The sequence below is a fragment of the Elephas maximus genome, chromosome 25, assembly GCF_024166365.1.
Source record: "Elephas maximus indicus isolate mEleMax1 chromosome 25, mEleMax1 primary haplotype, whole genome shotgun sequence".
Lineage (NCBI taxonomy): Eukaryota > Metazoa > Chordata > Mammalia > Proboscidea > Elephantidae > Elephas > Elephas maximus.
In genome coordinates, this window is record NC_064843.1 from 33,103,278 (window position 1) to 33,120,873 (window position 17,596).

General features: G+C 51.7%; 1 protein-coding gene across 1 annotated transcript in view; it reads right to left on the minus strand.

Annotated features, from left to right (window-relative positions):
* DLGAP4 (DLG associated protein 4) overlaps positions 1-17,596 on the minus strand; it is a 197,329-nt gene that overhangs the window by 74,257 nt on the left and 105,476 nt on the right. Inside the window, exons 3-4 of the mRNA XM_049868738.1 lie at positions 4,056-5,127; positions 987-1,228 (exon numbers count right to left, since the gene is read on the minus strand). Coding sequence (XP_049724695.1) covers positions 987-1,228; positions 4,056-5,054 — 1,241 coding nt within the window. The 5' untranslated portion in view covers positions 5,055-5,127. The remainder of the gene's footprint in view (positions 1-986; positions 1,229-4,055; positions 5,128-17,596) is intronic.

Below are 17,596 nucleotides of genomic sequence, written 5' to 3' on the forward strand. Positions count from 1 at the left end.
ACCTGGACTTTTGCTCTGAGTACACTGCCCCCTCTCTGGTTGGTGCTACTGCTTGGTGCTATCTGAAGAACTAGGAATGAGCTTGTTCCCACTAACTCTTCCAAGTCTTAAAGCAAGAGAATGGGGCAGGATCGTGGACTTCCAGGAAGGGTAATGAGGCAGGTGAAGGCTGTCTCTCTCTTTGATTTCTGGAGCTGAATTTTGGAGCTTAGCATGGCGATCTGTTACAGAGGCTCTGGTCTCCTGGGCAGTGCTGATAAGTGTGATGGTCTCATTAAGGGCAGGGTTCTCCTGACCTGAAGAGGATCCAAAGGGGCAGCCTCTCTGTGGAAATAGAACTCACCTGGGGATGTAGCTCCTGTGGGCAGGGTTTACCTGAGTCAGGGATTCTCCTTATGTGCAGGGCTTACCTGAGGTCAGGACTTAACTGTGGGTGGGGTCATGGGGCGGTTCACCAAAGGGCAGGGTTCTCTGGGGTATACTCATCCAAGGGAGGAGCCAAGCTAAGGACGAGAATCTCAGGGACTGGGCTAACCTGAGGGCAGGTTCACTAAAAGGCCTGGATCTGAGGCCGGAGGGCAGGATTCACCCGTAGGGCAGGGCTGGGGGCGGGGGCTCACAGCTGGCGAGGTTCTCAGAGGCGGGACATACCTGCAAGGGGCTCACCTAAGGGACAAGGCTTCCCCGGGAGCGGGGCTTGCACGCGCAGACAGAGCTCAAGTGTGGGCGGGGCTCACCTGAAGGGGCGGGGCTCCAAGGGCCAGAATTAGTCTGTGGGCAGGGTTCCCACGGGGACGGGACTCACTTTAAGAGAGCGGGTCCCCTTTTCGGGCAGGACTCACTGGTGGGCAGGCCTCACCCCTGAGGTGGGGGCCCCTAGGAAGCAGGACTCACCAGTGCCCGAAGCTCTCACCGGGTGGGACTTAGGAGAGACTTTCCCAGGGGGCAGGGCCTGCCGGGGTCTAGGGGCGGGGCTGCGCGCTTACCTGCGGGGGTTGCTCTGCTCTCCGAGCGACTGCTGCGTGGCCCTCAGGTAGCTCTGGCGCCGCGCCGCCGTCTTGGGCGAGGGCTTGGGGCTGCCGCCGGACTCGTCACTGTCCTCGTCCCCCATGGCCTTGATGTAGCTGCCGCTGCGCATACGCCGGCACGGGATGGGGCCCTCGCCCGCGGCGTCCGCCTCGCGCGGGGACAGCAGCGCGGTGGTCCACTCGCCGCCGCCGCCGGGCACCTGCGGATGGAGGGCAGGTTTCAGCGGGGGTGGCGCAGGGGGCAGCCCACCCTCCCCGGCGCCCCACCAGGCCTCGGGCCACTCACCTGGAAAGAGAGCCAAAGGTGAGAACCCTCAGCTCCGGGCCCTGAAGCTCCCTCGCTCCCCACTTCGGAGAGTTTGGCCTCTGTGCTGGGTTTACTGACATGGAAACCACCCAGCAGCAAAGCAGGGCCCTGGTCTGGGAAGGAGGATACCCGGTTCCAGAACTGGCCCTACTACAACCTCACTAAGTGGCCTTTAGCAAGTCCCTGCCCCTCTGCTGGCCACAAGATTTTGCCACGGTTCCCAGACTGGGTTTGCCCCAGCAAAACTGTCCCAGGCCATGATCACAACGATCTCCACTGTAGCTACCTTTTCTGGCGCCCCTGTGTTCCGGTCACTTCACCCACACTCTCTGAGGGTACTTAACGATCCCCTGCCACTGTGAGAACATCAGGCCTGAGGACAGGAGAGGTCTTCAGACCTGGAACCCGAGCCTGGCCCTAGGCTGGTGGTGGTGGTGCTCAGAGGATACTGACACACCAGCATGGGGGCGGGGTCCTTAGAGCCAAACAACATTCCTTGTCTCACAGGTGGGAAAACTGGGATACAGAAAAATAGGGGCTTGCCTGGTCTCAAGCAGCCATGTGGTTAGGTAGAAAAGGGCTCAGTTTTCCCATCTGCACCTGGAACAGGGACAGTGACAAGGCTGGTGAGGTCATAGCTGTAAGGGCAGTGTGGACCCTGGTAGCCCTGCACCTCCCGCATCCCCAGGGGTGATGGTGGCAGTGAGGAGGCCTCCTCAGCCCTCCCCAGCCAAGCTCCATCGGCTGCTTTGAGGCAGCACACAGCCTACATCCTCCTTCACTTGATACTGTCATGTGCACACAGTGGATGTTCACCTCATGATGAAGTAATCACACACTTCAGCACTGTCACGAACTTCAGTCAGGGCAGAGTCAACACACTTCATTGCGTACACACATCTCACCGTGCACAGAGAGCCAGCATATCCTTCCCACACACCCCTCAGCAAGCACTTACAGCTTACTACACACCACCTCACCAAGGACACATGCTGGCAACCACTTCACCACGTACACACCCCTTAACATGTATGCAGAGTGTACTCACCTCACAGCCTCACCCTTGCTTGCATTTACACCTCATTGTGGACATACCCCTCCTCACAGACACACCAGCAACCGCTGCCTGTGGACACAACTTGACATGTCCCCACCTCACTGTGTCCTTGCCTCAACACATACAGTGTCCACCCCTTACATTCATCATGGACACACAGGTACACACGTTTCACAGTGTACATAGCACACACATTCTTCCCCCCACACACAAATGCACACTCCCCTCGTTACCATGCTCATACAGGTGCCACACCCTTCTCGGTGCCCTCAATGCCACTGGTTGACTTCTGGCTGAGGTTCCACCTCAGAGACCTCCCTCAGCCCTCCTATAACCCCTGTGATAACTGCCCAGCCAGTCAGCAGAGCCTGAGAATTCTGCTCCCAAACAACAGGCTAGTCCACCTGCCTTACCCTCACCTGTCCCTTGGGAACATGGCCTTGTCTCTCTCTGCTCAAAACCTGTCCCTGTCCTTCCCCCCAGCCCACCCCAATAACCCAGGCAGGCAATACAAACCCCAGGGCCTGCAGGGCTCAAGGTGCTTCCATGCATTTTCACACGACCAGAACAAACCACACCATTTTGAGAGGAAGCCAGGTCACACACCACCTTCCCTGATGTTTTTCAGGAAGGGGACTGCCCAGACTTCAGTTTCCTCCTATTGAAAAAGAAATTGTCCTTTCCCCCACAGTCTCACTGTCTCTGGAATTTAATACAGAATGATAAGAACCCAGGGCTTTGTCTGATCTTAAAGCTCACCGGGGTCAAAATGCAGCCTAAGGTGGGTTTCCAAGGCCGGCCAGGGCTGCTCACATACCCCTTGGGATGAGGTGCTCACTACCTACAGAAGCAACCCCTTCCATTGCGAGGTGTCCTGAAATCTGCTTCCTGTAACTCCCACCCACAGCTCCTTGCTCTGCTCTTGAGAGCCCTGTAGAGGTATGCAGCCAGGCCGCACCTCTCTGAACCTTCTGCTACTTTCAAGCTGTGTGGCCTTGGTGCATAAAAGCCTCAATCGATTTTAGCATTTGAAAGGAGAAATCGGTCCCCCCTGCTGGGCCAGGCCTCCTCGGGATCTCTATCACACCCCATAGCACTGACAGGACTATCTATTCATGCATCTTCCTCCTCCCAGCATGCTGATAGCCAGGACTGTGTCTTCTTTTTTTCTAGCTCTGTTCACTTAGTTGTCCACCTGTCCACCCAGCCCTCCCACCTCCTTCTTGCATTTCCTGAGTACCTCCTCCATGCCAGACTCTGTCCTGGGCCTTGGGGACATATGGCTCCAATAAAGGCGGTCCCTGTCCTCAAGGATTCCCTAGTCTGGTGGAGGAGGCAGGCATGAGGCTGACAAATAGCATGTGACAGTTGGCTCTACGATGGGGAGTGGGATGGTACAGCTTCCAGCTTTGTCTTCTAAAGGACAGGGACATGTTTTAGTTCCTACTGTGTCTCCCAGGACTGGGCTCAGAAGGGCCCTAATTAAAGCCTGCTGAGAGCATGACCAATGGAAGGAATTCCCTTATTAGTGGGTATCACAGCCACCCATTTCATAGCCCAGTAAACAGAGGCCCAGAGAGAAGCGATTTCTCAAGTAAATCTGTGGCACAGCTGGGCCTCAATCTGGTGTCTCCTCACCCTCCTGACCCTGGCAGAGACCCACCTGCAGGTAATGGTAGGCTAGACCCTGGTGGCAGGACTTGGACTTTAGCAGGCTCTTATCCAAGGTAGCTGAAGTCTTCTGGCAGACCTCATGGGCGTGGCTGAGGGTCAGAGTGGACCAGGAGCCTCGCTTGACATAGTTGGTGTCGGTACCCACCCCAAGGCTGGGGCACGTGGCTGGGGGAGCAGGCGGGGGTGGTGGGGCGGTCAGCTCTGCGGTGTTGTTCTTGGCAGCTTTGAGCATGTGCCCGCTGATAGTGTTGTAGGCATGCATGAAATAGCGTGGCTGGCTGCGCTCTGCCTGGCGGCCTAGGGTCATCAGCCCAGAGGCTGGACCGCTGCTGCGGAAGGCGCCTCCCTCACCATCCAAGTTGTCATCAGAGCTCCACCAGCCTGAGATGTTGGAGCGGCTGCGCCGTTTGGGCTCTCCGGCCTTGGCCCGCTCCTTGCTCTTGGCCCTCCGGCCTTTGCCGTCCTCCAGGCCACCTTTCTTGCTGCCATTGCCACCAACCTTGCCCGCTGTGCCCTCCAGTGAGGGTGCTTTGGTGAAGAAGAGCCGCTGGACTGAGTGGACCAGGTGGCGAATGCGGCCGGGGCTCTCGCCACGGGCCTTAGGCTCGCCGCGGGGGAACTGGAGTGTGCTGAAGCCATCGCGGTGGATGGGCAGCTGCTTCTCAAACTGGTCCAGGAGGTTGGCAGGCAGCCGGTTGATCTTGGTGGCCTGGGCATGGCTGGGGAAGGGGCTCTCCTCTGGCACCTCGAAGTGGGAGTTGTAGTGGATGCGGGGGAAGGTGCTGCTGGGTGGTGGCAGCTGGTTGTTGAGTGGGAAGAGGCCATCTCCTGGCAAGGCGTTCTGCCCAGGGAAGCGAGCCTCGCGGGCAAAGGCCTCTGTGGGTGATAGCAGGTAGGGGTTGCGGTCAGGCCCTGCGAACAGGGGCTCGTGTGGTGGGTCCAGGCTGTCGGAGAGGTGGCGGGGGCGGCTGTCACCGAGGCCTTTCATGATCCCGGCCCACGGGGCAGGGGCCGTTGCCCTAGCAGGGCGCCCAGGTCGCCTCTCCTGGGCGGCAGCTATCCTGGGGAGAGAAGACAGAGAAGGGTCAGACAGTTGAATGGACTGGGAGGGGACAGGTGCCTGGAAGGTCAGCCACACCGCTGCAGATCTCAGAGTTAGGAGAAGCTCTAAGATCAGTGGAGTCTCCAACTCTAGGCCTCCCCGGACACTGTGGGGCTCAGAACACGAGTACCTATGGAGGCTCACCTGCTATATGCGTAGATATTTAAAAGTTCCAAATCAAGTTAAAAAAAAACTGTCAAACAAAATATGTCCTACTCTCCTACCTTGACAAATATATCTTCATAATTACCCAGAAAGCCAGGTTTAAAGTCAGAATTCTTGGTCTCCTCCAAATTCTGTGTTGGAACGTGGCAGTGGGGGGGGAACTGCCCACCCTGCGTCTCTGCCCTTCTTTGACTCTGTCCCTCACCCTGAGGAGCTTCACACATGAAAGCACCCCAACCTACACATCTGTCTTAGTCATCTAGTGCTGCTATAACAGAAATACCACAAGTGGATGGCTTGAACAAAGAGAAATTTATTTCTTCATGGTAAAGTAGGCTCAAAGTCCAAATTCACAGCATCAGCTCCAGGGGAAGGCTTACTCTCTCTGTTCACCTTCTCATCAATCTTTCCCCGGACTAGAAGCTTCTCTGTGCAGGGACCCCGGGCATTGCTTTCTTGGTGGTATGAGGTCCTCCCCCCTCTCTGTTCACTTTCCTTTCCTTTTATCTCTTGTAAGATAAAAGGTGGTACAGGCCACACCCCAGAGAAACTCCCTTTACATTGGCTCAGGGATGTGATCTGGTAAGGGTGTTATAATCCCACCCTAATCCTCTTTAACATAAAATTACAATCACAAACTGGAAGATGACCAAACAATACTGGGAATCATGGCCTAACCAAGCTGACACATGTTTCTGGGAGACACAATTCGATCCATGATAACATCCAAACCCTGTCCACATGCCCCCACCAAAACAGCCACTCCAACTTGTACACGAATGTTCATAGCAGCTTATTCACAGCAGCCTAAAAGTGCAAACAACCCAAATGCCCATTAACAGGTAAATGGATAAACAAAATATGGTATATCCACAATGACTATTATTTAGCAATAAAAAGAAATGAAGTACTGCCGCATGGATGAACCTTGAAATATAAATGAAAGCAGAGAGACACAAAAGGCCATAAATTGTCTGATTTCATTTCTATAAAATGTCCAGAATAGGCAAATTCATACAGACAAAAAGTAGATTAGTGGTCGCTAGGGACTGAGGGGAAAGAGAAGGAAGAATAACTGCCGAATGGGAGTGGGGCTTCCTTTTGGAGTGATAAACGTGTTCTGGAACCAGACAGTGGTGATGGCTGCAGAACACTGTGAACATACCAAAGACCACTGAATTGGGTGAAAGGATGAATGCAGTAGGACATGGTACGGGTGCTGCGGTGGCCACCCAGATCCCTCCTTCAGTTTGGAGGCTCTCATGCCTTCAGTGGCCAGGAGCACTGGCTGCTGACATTCACAGCTGTGCCCCTGCCCAGAAGCTGCTCTCAGCCAAAGGGAGATCCTCATCCAAGGGTATGCTCCTTCCCTGGAGGCAGCCTGTGTCTGATAACCAGTTGACTTGGGCAGTACAAAGGCCTGGCTCCCCTACCCCAATTCAGAACAACCCTGAAGGACCATCCCCACTCCAGAACTGCCCACAGGGTCAGCTGCAGCCTTTTCTGTGACTGTACTTTGTTTCAACTCTTCCTTCTACACAATTCTGCTCCCCTCACCTCTCACAGGAGTTCCTGAGACTTCCCAGTAAACTTCAATGTGCAAATCTCAGAGCTGACCTGACAGGGCAGAACTGGGTTCTACTTCTTTCCCTCCTCCCTGTGATACCTTTGGCAGTTTAATTACTCTTCCTGGGCCTCAGATTTCCCTTCTATAACATGGGGACAGTGATCCCTACTTTCCAAGATTATGATGAGCATTAACCATGATGTCATATAGAAAGCCTCTGGAACTTAGTGCTAGATAAACATCAGTCACACTCCCCTCACTATACTTCTTGGGAGCAGGTCAAGGCTTCCAGTTTAGGGGTGTTGCCTAGCGGAATGGAAAGTGCATGAGTTGAACAGAATTCAAATCCTGGCTCTGCTATTTACTTGATGTGACCTTGGACTGGTCTCTTCCCCTCTCTGGGGTCAGTTTCCCCCTCTGGGAGTAGAGGGTTTGAGCAGGATGGGCTGAGGGTGTGGTCACACTGACTTCCTCTGAGCTCTCTGTCAGGTTTCCTAGCCCAGTGAGCACCAGCCCTCAGCACCCCTGGGTGGCAGGAGCCTCACCCTGGGGAGGTCTTAAAATAGGCAGGCCTCAGCCTTGCAGTAGGAAGCAGCTGGCTGCCTCGCACCGCCTTTGTCTCTGAGCTATACTTAGGCCCATCGGGTGCCCATAATTACCTCTCATTAATATCAGCCTCATTGCCCTCACGGAAATGTGGGGGAACCAGTGGAACTGCTGCCATCCCAGAGCCCTCCCTGCTCTGTGGTGCCTCTGTGCCTGTAGCCACTACCCCCGACTTGCACAGAGTGGGGCCTCCCTGCCCTACGCTGGCTCATCCGGGAGCCACAGTTGACCTGTGAGCATGGGAGAGCTAATTAGGGACAAGGCCAGGAACAAAACCCAGCATGGCTCTTCTTGAAGCAAAATTCATCTGTGTCATTCCTCTAATCCAGAATCTTCTTTGGATCCCTCGTTCTTCCTCAGTCCAAACTTCTTGGTGTGGCAGTCAAGACCTTCCCTGATCTAACCCATACCCTTTTTCAGATGTTCCCAATCCCACTTCCCTTCCTCATACCCTTTCCCTTCACTCAACCTAAACCCCTTAGCATTCCCCATTCATTTCTTCTATATATGCTGCTATCAAAAAAGTTGCTTCTGTCTAAAGTTGCATTAATAAAGGTAGAAAGTCTAAATAGAGGGAGGGGATAGTCCTGCTTAGCGCTGAGCCCTGCTTGGTAAGAGACAGACAACTGGAATGGGGCATGGGAGGGTGAGTCAAGTGATGAAGGGCTAGAAATGATATAACAAGGAATGACTGGACGTTCTGGGATGTTTACGACAGTCCATAGGGTCGCTATGAGTGGGCATTGACTCCACGGCAACAGGTCGGGTTTTGTTTATTTTATGGAGGACACAAATACTGCCTAAGATCTCTGAAGGAATGATGCATGGAAGGGGAAGGATGGGCTCTATGGGCCTCTAGGGCCTTGGTGCTGCTTGAGGTATAGGTGGAGGTAGAGAGAGTCAGGCTGTGTTGCACCGTGCCTTTCCTCTCTGGGTGTCCCCTCTTATTCTCCTCCTCCATCTCTTGTCACTTCTGCACCATTTCTTGCAGGCTTCTCCTCCTCCGAACTCTGAGCGCTAGAGGAACTCAGTGTTCTTTGCTTCTTTCTACACTCTCTCTCCTGGTGATCTCATCCAGCCGCATGGCTTTAAACACCACCTATATCTGACAACTCCTAAATTTACATCTTCTACCCATTCTCTCCTTCAAACACCAGACTCGCATGTCTAACTGCCTCTTTGCCATTCCCAGATGCCTGAAATGTCCAAAATCAAAAACCCCTGATCTCCCACCCCCAATCTGCTCCTCCCATAGTCTTCCCTACATCAGCTCATGACACCACCATCCTCCCAGGTGCTCAGGTAAGGCACCTTGGGATCATCCTTGACCCCTCTTTCTCTCCCACCCCAACCCAATCCAACAGCAAGTCTTTCAAAAACAACTCTACTTTCAACATACCTCTAGCATCCCACCATTGCTCACCAGCTCTACAGCCCCACCTGCTCAGATCCTTTCCAAGACTCCCATGACCCAGAGACTAAAAGCCAATCTTCTTACTTGGGCTTTTCCAACCTCATTTCCTGCTCCTACTCCCTGGCCTTCATTGTGTTCCTTGAACTTGGTCATCTGCTCCCACTATGGGGCTTTTGCCCTCACTGGTCCCTTTGCCTGAAATGCTTCTACCCCCGGTCTATGAATATGACTGTTCCTTCACTTCGTTCAAATCTCACCTCACAGGCCGTCTCCACTGAGAAGCCTTCCCTGACCACCCCATCCAAAGCAGCTCTGTACCTGCCAGCCTCTCTGCTGTATCGTCCAGACTTATGTCCTACGGTAGCCCAGAACAGCAGGGGCCAGGCTGCCTTCCTCACTGCAGTGTCTTCAGTACCCAGCACAGGGCCTGGAACACTAGGTGCTCAATAGACATTTCACTAAATGGGAGGATGGCGGAAGGTCTTCAGGATGCCTAGAAATGATGCAGAAAGTAAGAAGCAGTTATAGGGTAGTAAGTTTTCAGCTCAAGCTAATCATGGTATCCCTCTATACAGTGCTTACTATATATCTGGTACTCCATATATGTGAGCTCATTTACCCCTCACTGCAACTCTTCCTGGTGGGGACAAAGAGTGTACTCCAGTGATCCCCATCTCCTGGTGTTTATGCTCTTGTATAGTGTAACGACTAGGATATTGTGGAGAGGACAGTGTGACTTCTAAGGCTTGGTCATAAAGGATGTTGCTCTCTTCTCTTACTCACTCTGGGAGGAAGTTAGCCGCCACGCTGTGAGGACACTTGAGCAGTCCCAAGGAGAGGTCCATGTGGGGGAGAAACCAAGGCCCCTGCCAACAGCCAGCACTAACTTGCCAGCCACGTGAGGCACCACCTTGGAAGTGGATCCTCCAGCCCCAGAGAAGCCTTCAGGTGACTGCAGCCCCGGCTGACAACTTGGCGGCAACCTCCTAGAGACTCTGAGCCAAGACCACCCTGCTGGGCTGTTCCCAGATTCCTGACCCTCAGAAACTATATGAGACAATAAATGTTCATTGTCTTAAGCCACTGTCAAATTTTAGTGTGATTTGCTGTGCAGCAATAGGGAACTAACACACCACGTTGGGGGAGGAAAAAAGAGCTCAGATGGCTAACCTGTTCAGGCCCCACAGCTGGAAGGGGGTGGAGCTTGATGTGAATCTGACTCCTGAGCCCACGCTCCACGGCCCTGCCTGTTGGCCCAAAATTCCAGGATCCCTTTCATCTAAGACAGGTCCGTTACCCTGATGTTTTCAAGGTCCAAATTGTTTCCAGCCTAAGTCCGTGTTCATAGCAGCTGGTTGAAAAGCAAGCCATTCAATCAAGTGGTTATTTGGTCAAAAGATAGCAGGCAATGGCTTGAGCAGGTACCCCTCAGATAGGGCTGCTGGGAATGTGTGTGGTTGACACTGCCCCAGCTCGGGTCCCCTCCCCTCCTTGTAGACAGCCACTTGAAGCCAAATTCAGGTGTCCCTCCTAATGGTAAACACGCGGCTCAGAGTGTGGATGCAGCAGCTCCTCCGGGAAAGGGGCAGGTTTGAGAATGAGGGACTTGGTAGGAACAGGCTGCTTACCTGGGCCCTGAGTGACCACATCCCACTTGTACCTTGTCAGGGCTTCTGAGGTCAGAGGGACCCTATGCTCAACACCCATCTTCACGTGGTAGACATAGAAAAGACAGAAGGACACACGCACAGAGCTGAAGAATTGGAAGCCCCTAGATCCTCAGAACAGAGCCCTGGTGGCACAGTGGTAAGAGCTAGCACTGCTAACCAAAAGGCCAACAGTTTGAATCCACCAGCCGTTCCTTGGAAACCCTATGGAGCAGTTCTACTCTGTCCTATAGAGTCACTATGAGTCAGGATCGATTCAATGGCAATGGGGCGATGGGGTAGATCCTTAGAACAAAGGGACTACAAAGGAGGACCAAGAGCCATTCTTTAAAAATCCTGAATGGAATCACATCACCAAAACCATTGCCACTGAGTTGATCCCGACTCATAGCGACCCTATACGACAGAGTAGAATTGCCCCATAGGGTTTCCTAGGGTGTAATCTTTACAGAAACAGATTGCCACAGCTTTCTCCTGTGGAGCAGCTGGTCGGTTTGAATCACTAACCTTTCTGCTAGGAGCTAGCACTTAACCAGTGTGCCACCAGGGCTCCTTAAATCCCTTCAAGGTCCTCCCTGCCCTCAGTCAAAACTAGAGCCTCCTCACCCTGACTCAGCCATGTTGGCCGACTTGTTAGTTATTTCTCCAACACCCCCAGCTCCTTCCTGCCACAGGGGCTTTACACACGCTGTTCCTTCTGCCTGAGAAAGTTTTTTTAATCCCTCAACTCTTCACATACCTGGCTGCCTCTGTTGATTTGAGTCTCTGCTCAAACCTCACTCTCCCAAAGCCTTCCCTGTCCTCTGCATCTAAGAAGGTTCCTCCATCCTACTCCTGCTTCCCTCTCTCGACATCCTCATTGATTCCCTTCCAAGCACTCATCGCAGTCCCTAGTTACCCGGCTTGTTTACTTCTGTACTTGGGTAACACTTTTCTCCCACACTCTGTAGCTCTGAGAGGCAGGGACCACTCCTGTTTCATTTTCCACTGAATCCCTGGTGCTAGGCACAGAGTCAGTACATGATACCAAAAACCCAGCTGCTGTTGAGCTGGTTCTGACTCATAGTGGCCCCACGTGTATCAGAGAACTGGGATTTCAGTGGCTGATTTTTGAGAAGTAGATTGCCAGGCCTTTCTTCTGAGGCACCTGTGGGTAGACTCAAACCTCTAACCATTTGGTTAACAGCCAAGTGCCTTAATCAAACAGGAACTCCTGGTACAGATGTAGGTGCACAATAAATGGCTGCTAAATGAATGAGGTAGTAAGAACCTCAGAGGACGGAGAGCTGGGGAGAGGAGCAGGAGAGGGCTGGAGCTGCCTGACGACAATGAGTAGAGAAGGCAGTTGATCTTTGGGCTTCCTCATGCCCCTTTCTTCCTTCTTTCCCATGTCTGAGCTTCAGATGAGTTGGGTTGGTGCTTCCATTCCCCAGAAGCTTCCTGAAACATTCTGTCCCTAGCCTCTTCACCTGGTTAACATCCTTGGAGCTCAGAGGAGATAGCATCTCCCCTAAGAGGTCTTCCCTAACCTCACAAGTAGGGGACAGGAGTCTCCTGGGCTTCCCTGTGATGGTAGTTGCTGGCCTTAGGAGTCACAGACAATTTCGAGTGTCCCTGTGGCATGAGCAATGGCCCTGGCACAGAGCTGGCACTTTGTAAATGCTGATGCATGAAGAGGGTGACATGCACCCTGGTGTATCCAGGCTCTTCCTATTGTCCTGGAGTCCCTGGCGGTTAGTGCCCTGTTTCAGCCTCTAAAGTGTCATGATTTAGATGATGAATTATAAGCGCACCACATGCATGAGGGACCATTGGATGCAGGGCAAAGGAAGAGCATGGCTGAGATGGCGTGAACGAGGCCTGGTCTAAGCCTCCCTGGATTCCCAAGCCAGGACTCCCTCAACCCTAAGGGAATCAGGGTCACTCCACTCTCACCCAGGAAAAGCCTGAGTGGGGACGAGGGAGCGGCAGGAAGGTGATGGTCATGATTGCGACCCTGCCTTCCACTGCCAGGCCTCACCTGGGGGCCATGGCTCACCACTCTGGCCTCCCTTAGGCTGAAGACATGGGTTCCAGAGTCAGCCTCCTTGAGTTCACAATCTGGTGCTGCCGTTTACTTGCTGTGTGACCTTGAGCTAGTTACTTAACCTCCCTGAGCCCCAGGGTACTCAAAGGGCTGTTGGGAGAAATAAATGAATTACTACAGGCAGAAGGCTTTGCACAGCACCTGGCATACAGTGAGTGCTCCACAAGCATTCGCTGTTGTTTTTATCAAGGGGACCCACCCACAAGAGAGGGTCAGGGCGCTAGAAAAAGCGTGGGCCCTGGAGGCAGACAGGGCTGTGCACCATCCCTGTTTAGTTACTTCCTGTAGTTAGGTGCCATCAAGTCGATTTTGACTCCCAGTGACTCCAAGCGACAGACTAGAAGTATTCCATACGGTTTTCTGGCTGTAATATTTACAGAAACAGATCACCAGGTCATTTTCCCACAGAGTCGCTGGGTGGGTTTGAACTGCCAACCTTTTGGTTAGTAGCCCAATGCTTAACCATTTCTCCACCAGGGCTCCTAGTTAGCTATTTAGAAGTTCAGAAAAGGGACGGAATTTGGCTCAGATCACATAGCATATTGGTGGAAGCTGGATTTGAACCCAGTGCTCTCTGGAGGTCTCAAACCAACAAGGGCTGAGAGTGTTCTGGGCTGTGTGCACTTTCCGCATGGTCCTTACCTCTCTCCTCATGCCCCTCGGCCCAACTGTCTAGCCCTGCTCTAGGCATTTAGTTAAAATTAAATAAAAACTAAAATACAGTTCCTCAGTCACACTAGCCACATTTCAAGTGTTCAATGACCACGTGTGGCTAGTGGCTACCACATGGACAAGACAGATACACATTTCCATCACCACAGACAGCTCTAGGATAGAGCTGGCATCGGCCTTGATTGCTGTAATTATTTCCCATGATGCTTACATAAAACTGGAAGGAGGTAGAGATGTGGTCTTTACTCTCTGCAGTCTCCATAAAAGCCCCTTTAAATCCTAAGAATTGTGAGATGTTGTTCAGCACTGAATCTATCTTGTCTAACCCTCCCATGCTACAATTTGGTGAGCTGGGGCTCAACGAGGGGCTAGGATTTGCCCAAGGTCACACAGCAGGTGGAAGCTGCCAAGGGGTCAGATCTCCTGACTCGAAGCTTGCTGAGCCCCCACCATCCCCTTGGTCAGGCTGGAGAGTCAGCAGTTGGGCCCCTGTGCTTGGTGTGAGGAGCTGGTCACCAGAAATCATTTCCTGCTGATGAACAGCAGCTAAAAACCCACTTTGGGATTGATGTTCGTGAGGGGACAGCTGGCACAGCTGCAGACCCAGCATCTGTCAGCCCCATGGATGGCTCCCCAGGTGGCCACTGGAACAACTATGGAGCTGGAAAGGGGACAAGTGTAGGTGTACTTCTCTCCCCATCCCAGCAGGGTCTGGATGGACCTCAATAACCTTCTTGGCTGCCATTTTTAAACCAATATTTGTTGTTGAGCCGTGGGGGCTAGAGCCCTCAGTCCTGGGTAACTCATGGTGTCTCAGGCCAGTCAGCTCCCCCACCCTCAATTTTCCTATTTGGAAAATGGGGATGATTATCCTGACTCTGTTGAGTGCTTATGAGAAGGCAAATGGCCCTAGCTGGATGGAAAGGTGTTTGTAAACCAGACAGTGCTAAAGGAGGAAAAGAATGAGTTTTAGACCCCATCTGACTTGAGCTTAAATTCTAGCTTCACCTCTTCCGAGCGATGTGGCCTTACGTAGGTCAGGTGGCCTCTCTGAGTCTCGGTTTCTTCACTGGGAAGTGTGGATAAGACACATTCCATTGTCATACAATGGAATATTACTTGGCCATAAAAAGGAACAAGGTACTGCCACATGCTACGACGTGGGTGGACCTTAAAAATGCTATGCTGGCTGAAAGAAGCCACATATTGTATGACTCCATTTGTATGAACTGTCCAGAGTAGGCAAATCCATAGACAGAAAGTAGATTAGTGGTTGTCAGGGGCTGGGAGGAGGGAGAGTGGGAAGTGACTGCTTAATGGGTACAAGGTTTCCGTTTGGAGTGGTAAAAAAATTCTGGAGCTAGATAGTGCTGATGGTTGCACAGCATTGTGAATGCACTCAATGCCAGTGGCTAAAACGGGAAGTTTTATGTTCTGTGTATTCTACACAATTAAAAAAAAAAAGGATACTTTGTTTGCAAGGTATTTGTGAGCTTCAGTAAGAGTGCCTGCAGAGCACTCACTAAAGTTTCTGGTAGGTTCTTTGTAAAGAGGAGCTAGGATTTCTACAGAAACCCGCCAGTCTTGTGAATCAAATTCATCCCTAAGCTTACTTATCAAGTGCTTCCTACATACTAGGAGCCCTGGTGGCACAGTGGTTAAGCACTCGGCTGCAAACCGGTAGATCAGTGGTTCAAACCCACTAGCAGCTCCGCAGGAGAAAGATGCGGCAGTCTGCTTCTGCAAAGATTACAGCTTTGGAAACCCTACGGGTTTCCAAGTTCTACCCTGTCCTATAGGGTCATTGAGTCGGAATCAACTCAATGACAGGGGTTCCTACATACACGCGAGCACTTTAGACGAATTACCGTGATGAATCCTCATACCAGCCCTGTGAGGTGGAGCCTATTATTATTTTTTTTATAGAGGGAGAATCGAGGCACAGAGAGAAGTGACTTGCCCAAGGTCACATATGCAGGAAGTAGCCGAGCTGGGATTTGAACACAGGAAGTCTGGCTCCACGGCCTGTGTCTCTAATCATCTCCAGTGCTACCTCTCAGCTTTCAGAAAACAATGTCCGGACAGCCACCACTTCATAGACCCCCGTGCCTGGGCTGTGCTCAGGGGGCACACCTCTAACCTGCTGCTTACCATGACCTTCTTCCTGAGGTCTGGGAAGAGGACTGGTACGGATTAAATTATGTCCCCCCAAAATATGTGTTGTAAATAAATCCTAACCTCTATGGCTATGATTATAATCTCATTTGGGAGTGGGCTGTCTTTGTTATGTAAATGAGGCAGGATTCACGTGTAGGGTGTATTTTGCGTCAACCTCTTTTGAGATATAAGGGATTAAACAAGCAAGCAATCAAGCAGAGATGGGGGAAGACTGATACCAAGCCACAGGAGATCTCCAAGGAACCAGGAAACAGAAGGTGAAGAGACAAGGACCTTCCCCCCAGAGCTGACAAGGACAGAAAGCCTTCCTCTAGAGCTGGGGTCCTGAATTCAGACTTCTAGCCTCCTAAACTGTGAGAAAATAAATTCCTGTTTGTTAAAACCATTCACTTGTGGTATTTCTACTATAGCAGCACTAGATAACTAAAACAAGGACTATCTTGTCTTAGAGGACACAATGCCCCACCCCTTGGCCTTAGAGCTCTGACTAGGGGGTAGGTAGAACCCGGAGGCCGTCTGTCTTGGCCAGTTCTGTCCAGGCCCCCACTGAGAGACCATCACATAAGGTCGTGCTGGCAAACAGCAGAACAAAATGGTCAGGATGCAGCAATTACTGGCGCATTTAATTCAATTCCTCCAACATTTATGTGGGCCTGTTCTGTGACTCAGACAGTTCCAGCCCTGAAAGAGCTTGCGGCAAAGCACAGGAGGCAGAAATACACACAGTAACTAGACAACACCTAAGAAGAGTGTTGCCCAGTGGAGGGAAGAGAGTACTACTCCCTGGGGGCACCAGGAAGGCTCCCCAGAGGAGTCAGCACTCAAGTCGGCCATCTGAGGACAAGGAAGATTTCCACAGGTAAAAGTGCAGGGAAGAACATTTCATAAGAGGAAATGCAGAGACAAGATCATGGTCAAGGCTGAGAGGCTGCTGTGAGTGTTAGGCAACAGCAAATTGGCCATGTGGTGGGAATGGGCTTTGAGGGGAAGGGGGAGCCAGATGCCTAGAGTCAGATCAGGGTGGGCCTTGATGCCCCCCACCAGGCACTCTAGATTTAAACTGTAGGCCACTGGCCATCAAAATAGCACAGGGCTCCAAAGGTCACCAACACAAGCAATTCCACAATCCCGCCTTGTGCACATAGGAAATGAAAAATACGCAAGGTTCTTCTTGAAGCATTGTCTATACCGGCAAAAGCTTGGGGAAAAAAAAAACCTGATGTCCATCAGGGGACTAGTTAAATAGGTCACGATTCAGACTACAATGGAATACTATACAGCTATGTAAAAGAACAAGCCAGCTCTATGTGTATTGACGTGGAAAGGTCTCTAAGATATACTATTAAGTGAAAATAGCAAGGAGAAGAACAGTGCTAAGGTATCTGTCTTGGTTTGGGTTCTCTCAGAAGCAGACCCTCTGAGACAAGGATTCAAGGGTGAGTAGTCTATTTAGGAGGCGATCCCAGAGAGCACAATGAGGGGGGAACAGGGTAGCAAAAAAAGGCAAGAAAGAATGCGATATGGAGCTGTGGGAAACAGAAGCTCAATCCCACTGGGGAACTTTGGGCAACAAGGTAGAACACATCTCAGACTTCTCCACTGAGAGGCAAGAAAAAAAAAAAAAAAGGCTCTGGGGTATTTCTTCTCTGCCCCCTTCCACAAAGGCTGAGGGCTGCTCCTGGGTTATTACTCCCCAGCACATCCACCCTCCCCATGCAGGCTGCAAGGAAGCCTTCAAGCGGAGACTTGCAGGTGTTTCCAGAAGGAAGCAGTTGGCAGGAACCAGAACAGTGAGTCCGAGGTGGTAGGTGCAGGGCACCAACAGCATCTCTACAGTGTGGTATTCATCATCTAAAAAGGGGGGCAAAGGAATATTATTCATATTTTGTTTATCTGTGGGAGGGTACCCAAGACTAGGAACAGGAACTGGAAGGATGAAGGAAGAGGGTAGGAGAGAGATTTTTACTATGTTTCTTTAGAAAAAATATGTTTTTTAAATAAACGTTTTATTTTGGAATAATTTTAGATTTACCAAAGAGTTGCAAAGATAGTACAGAGAGTTCCCATATTCGC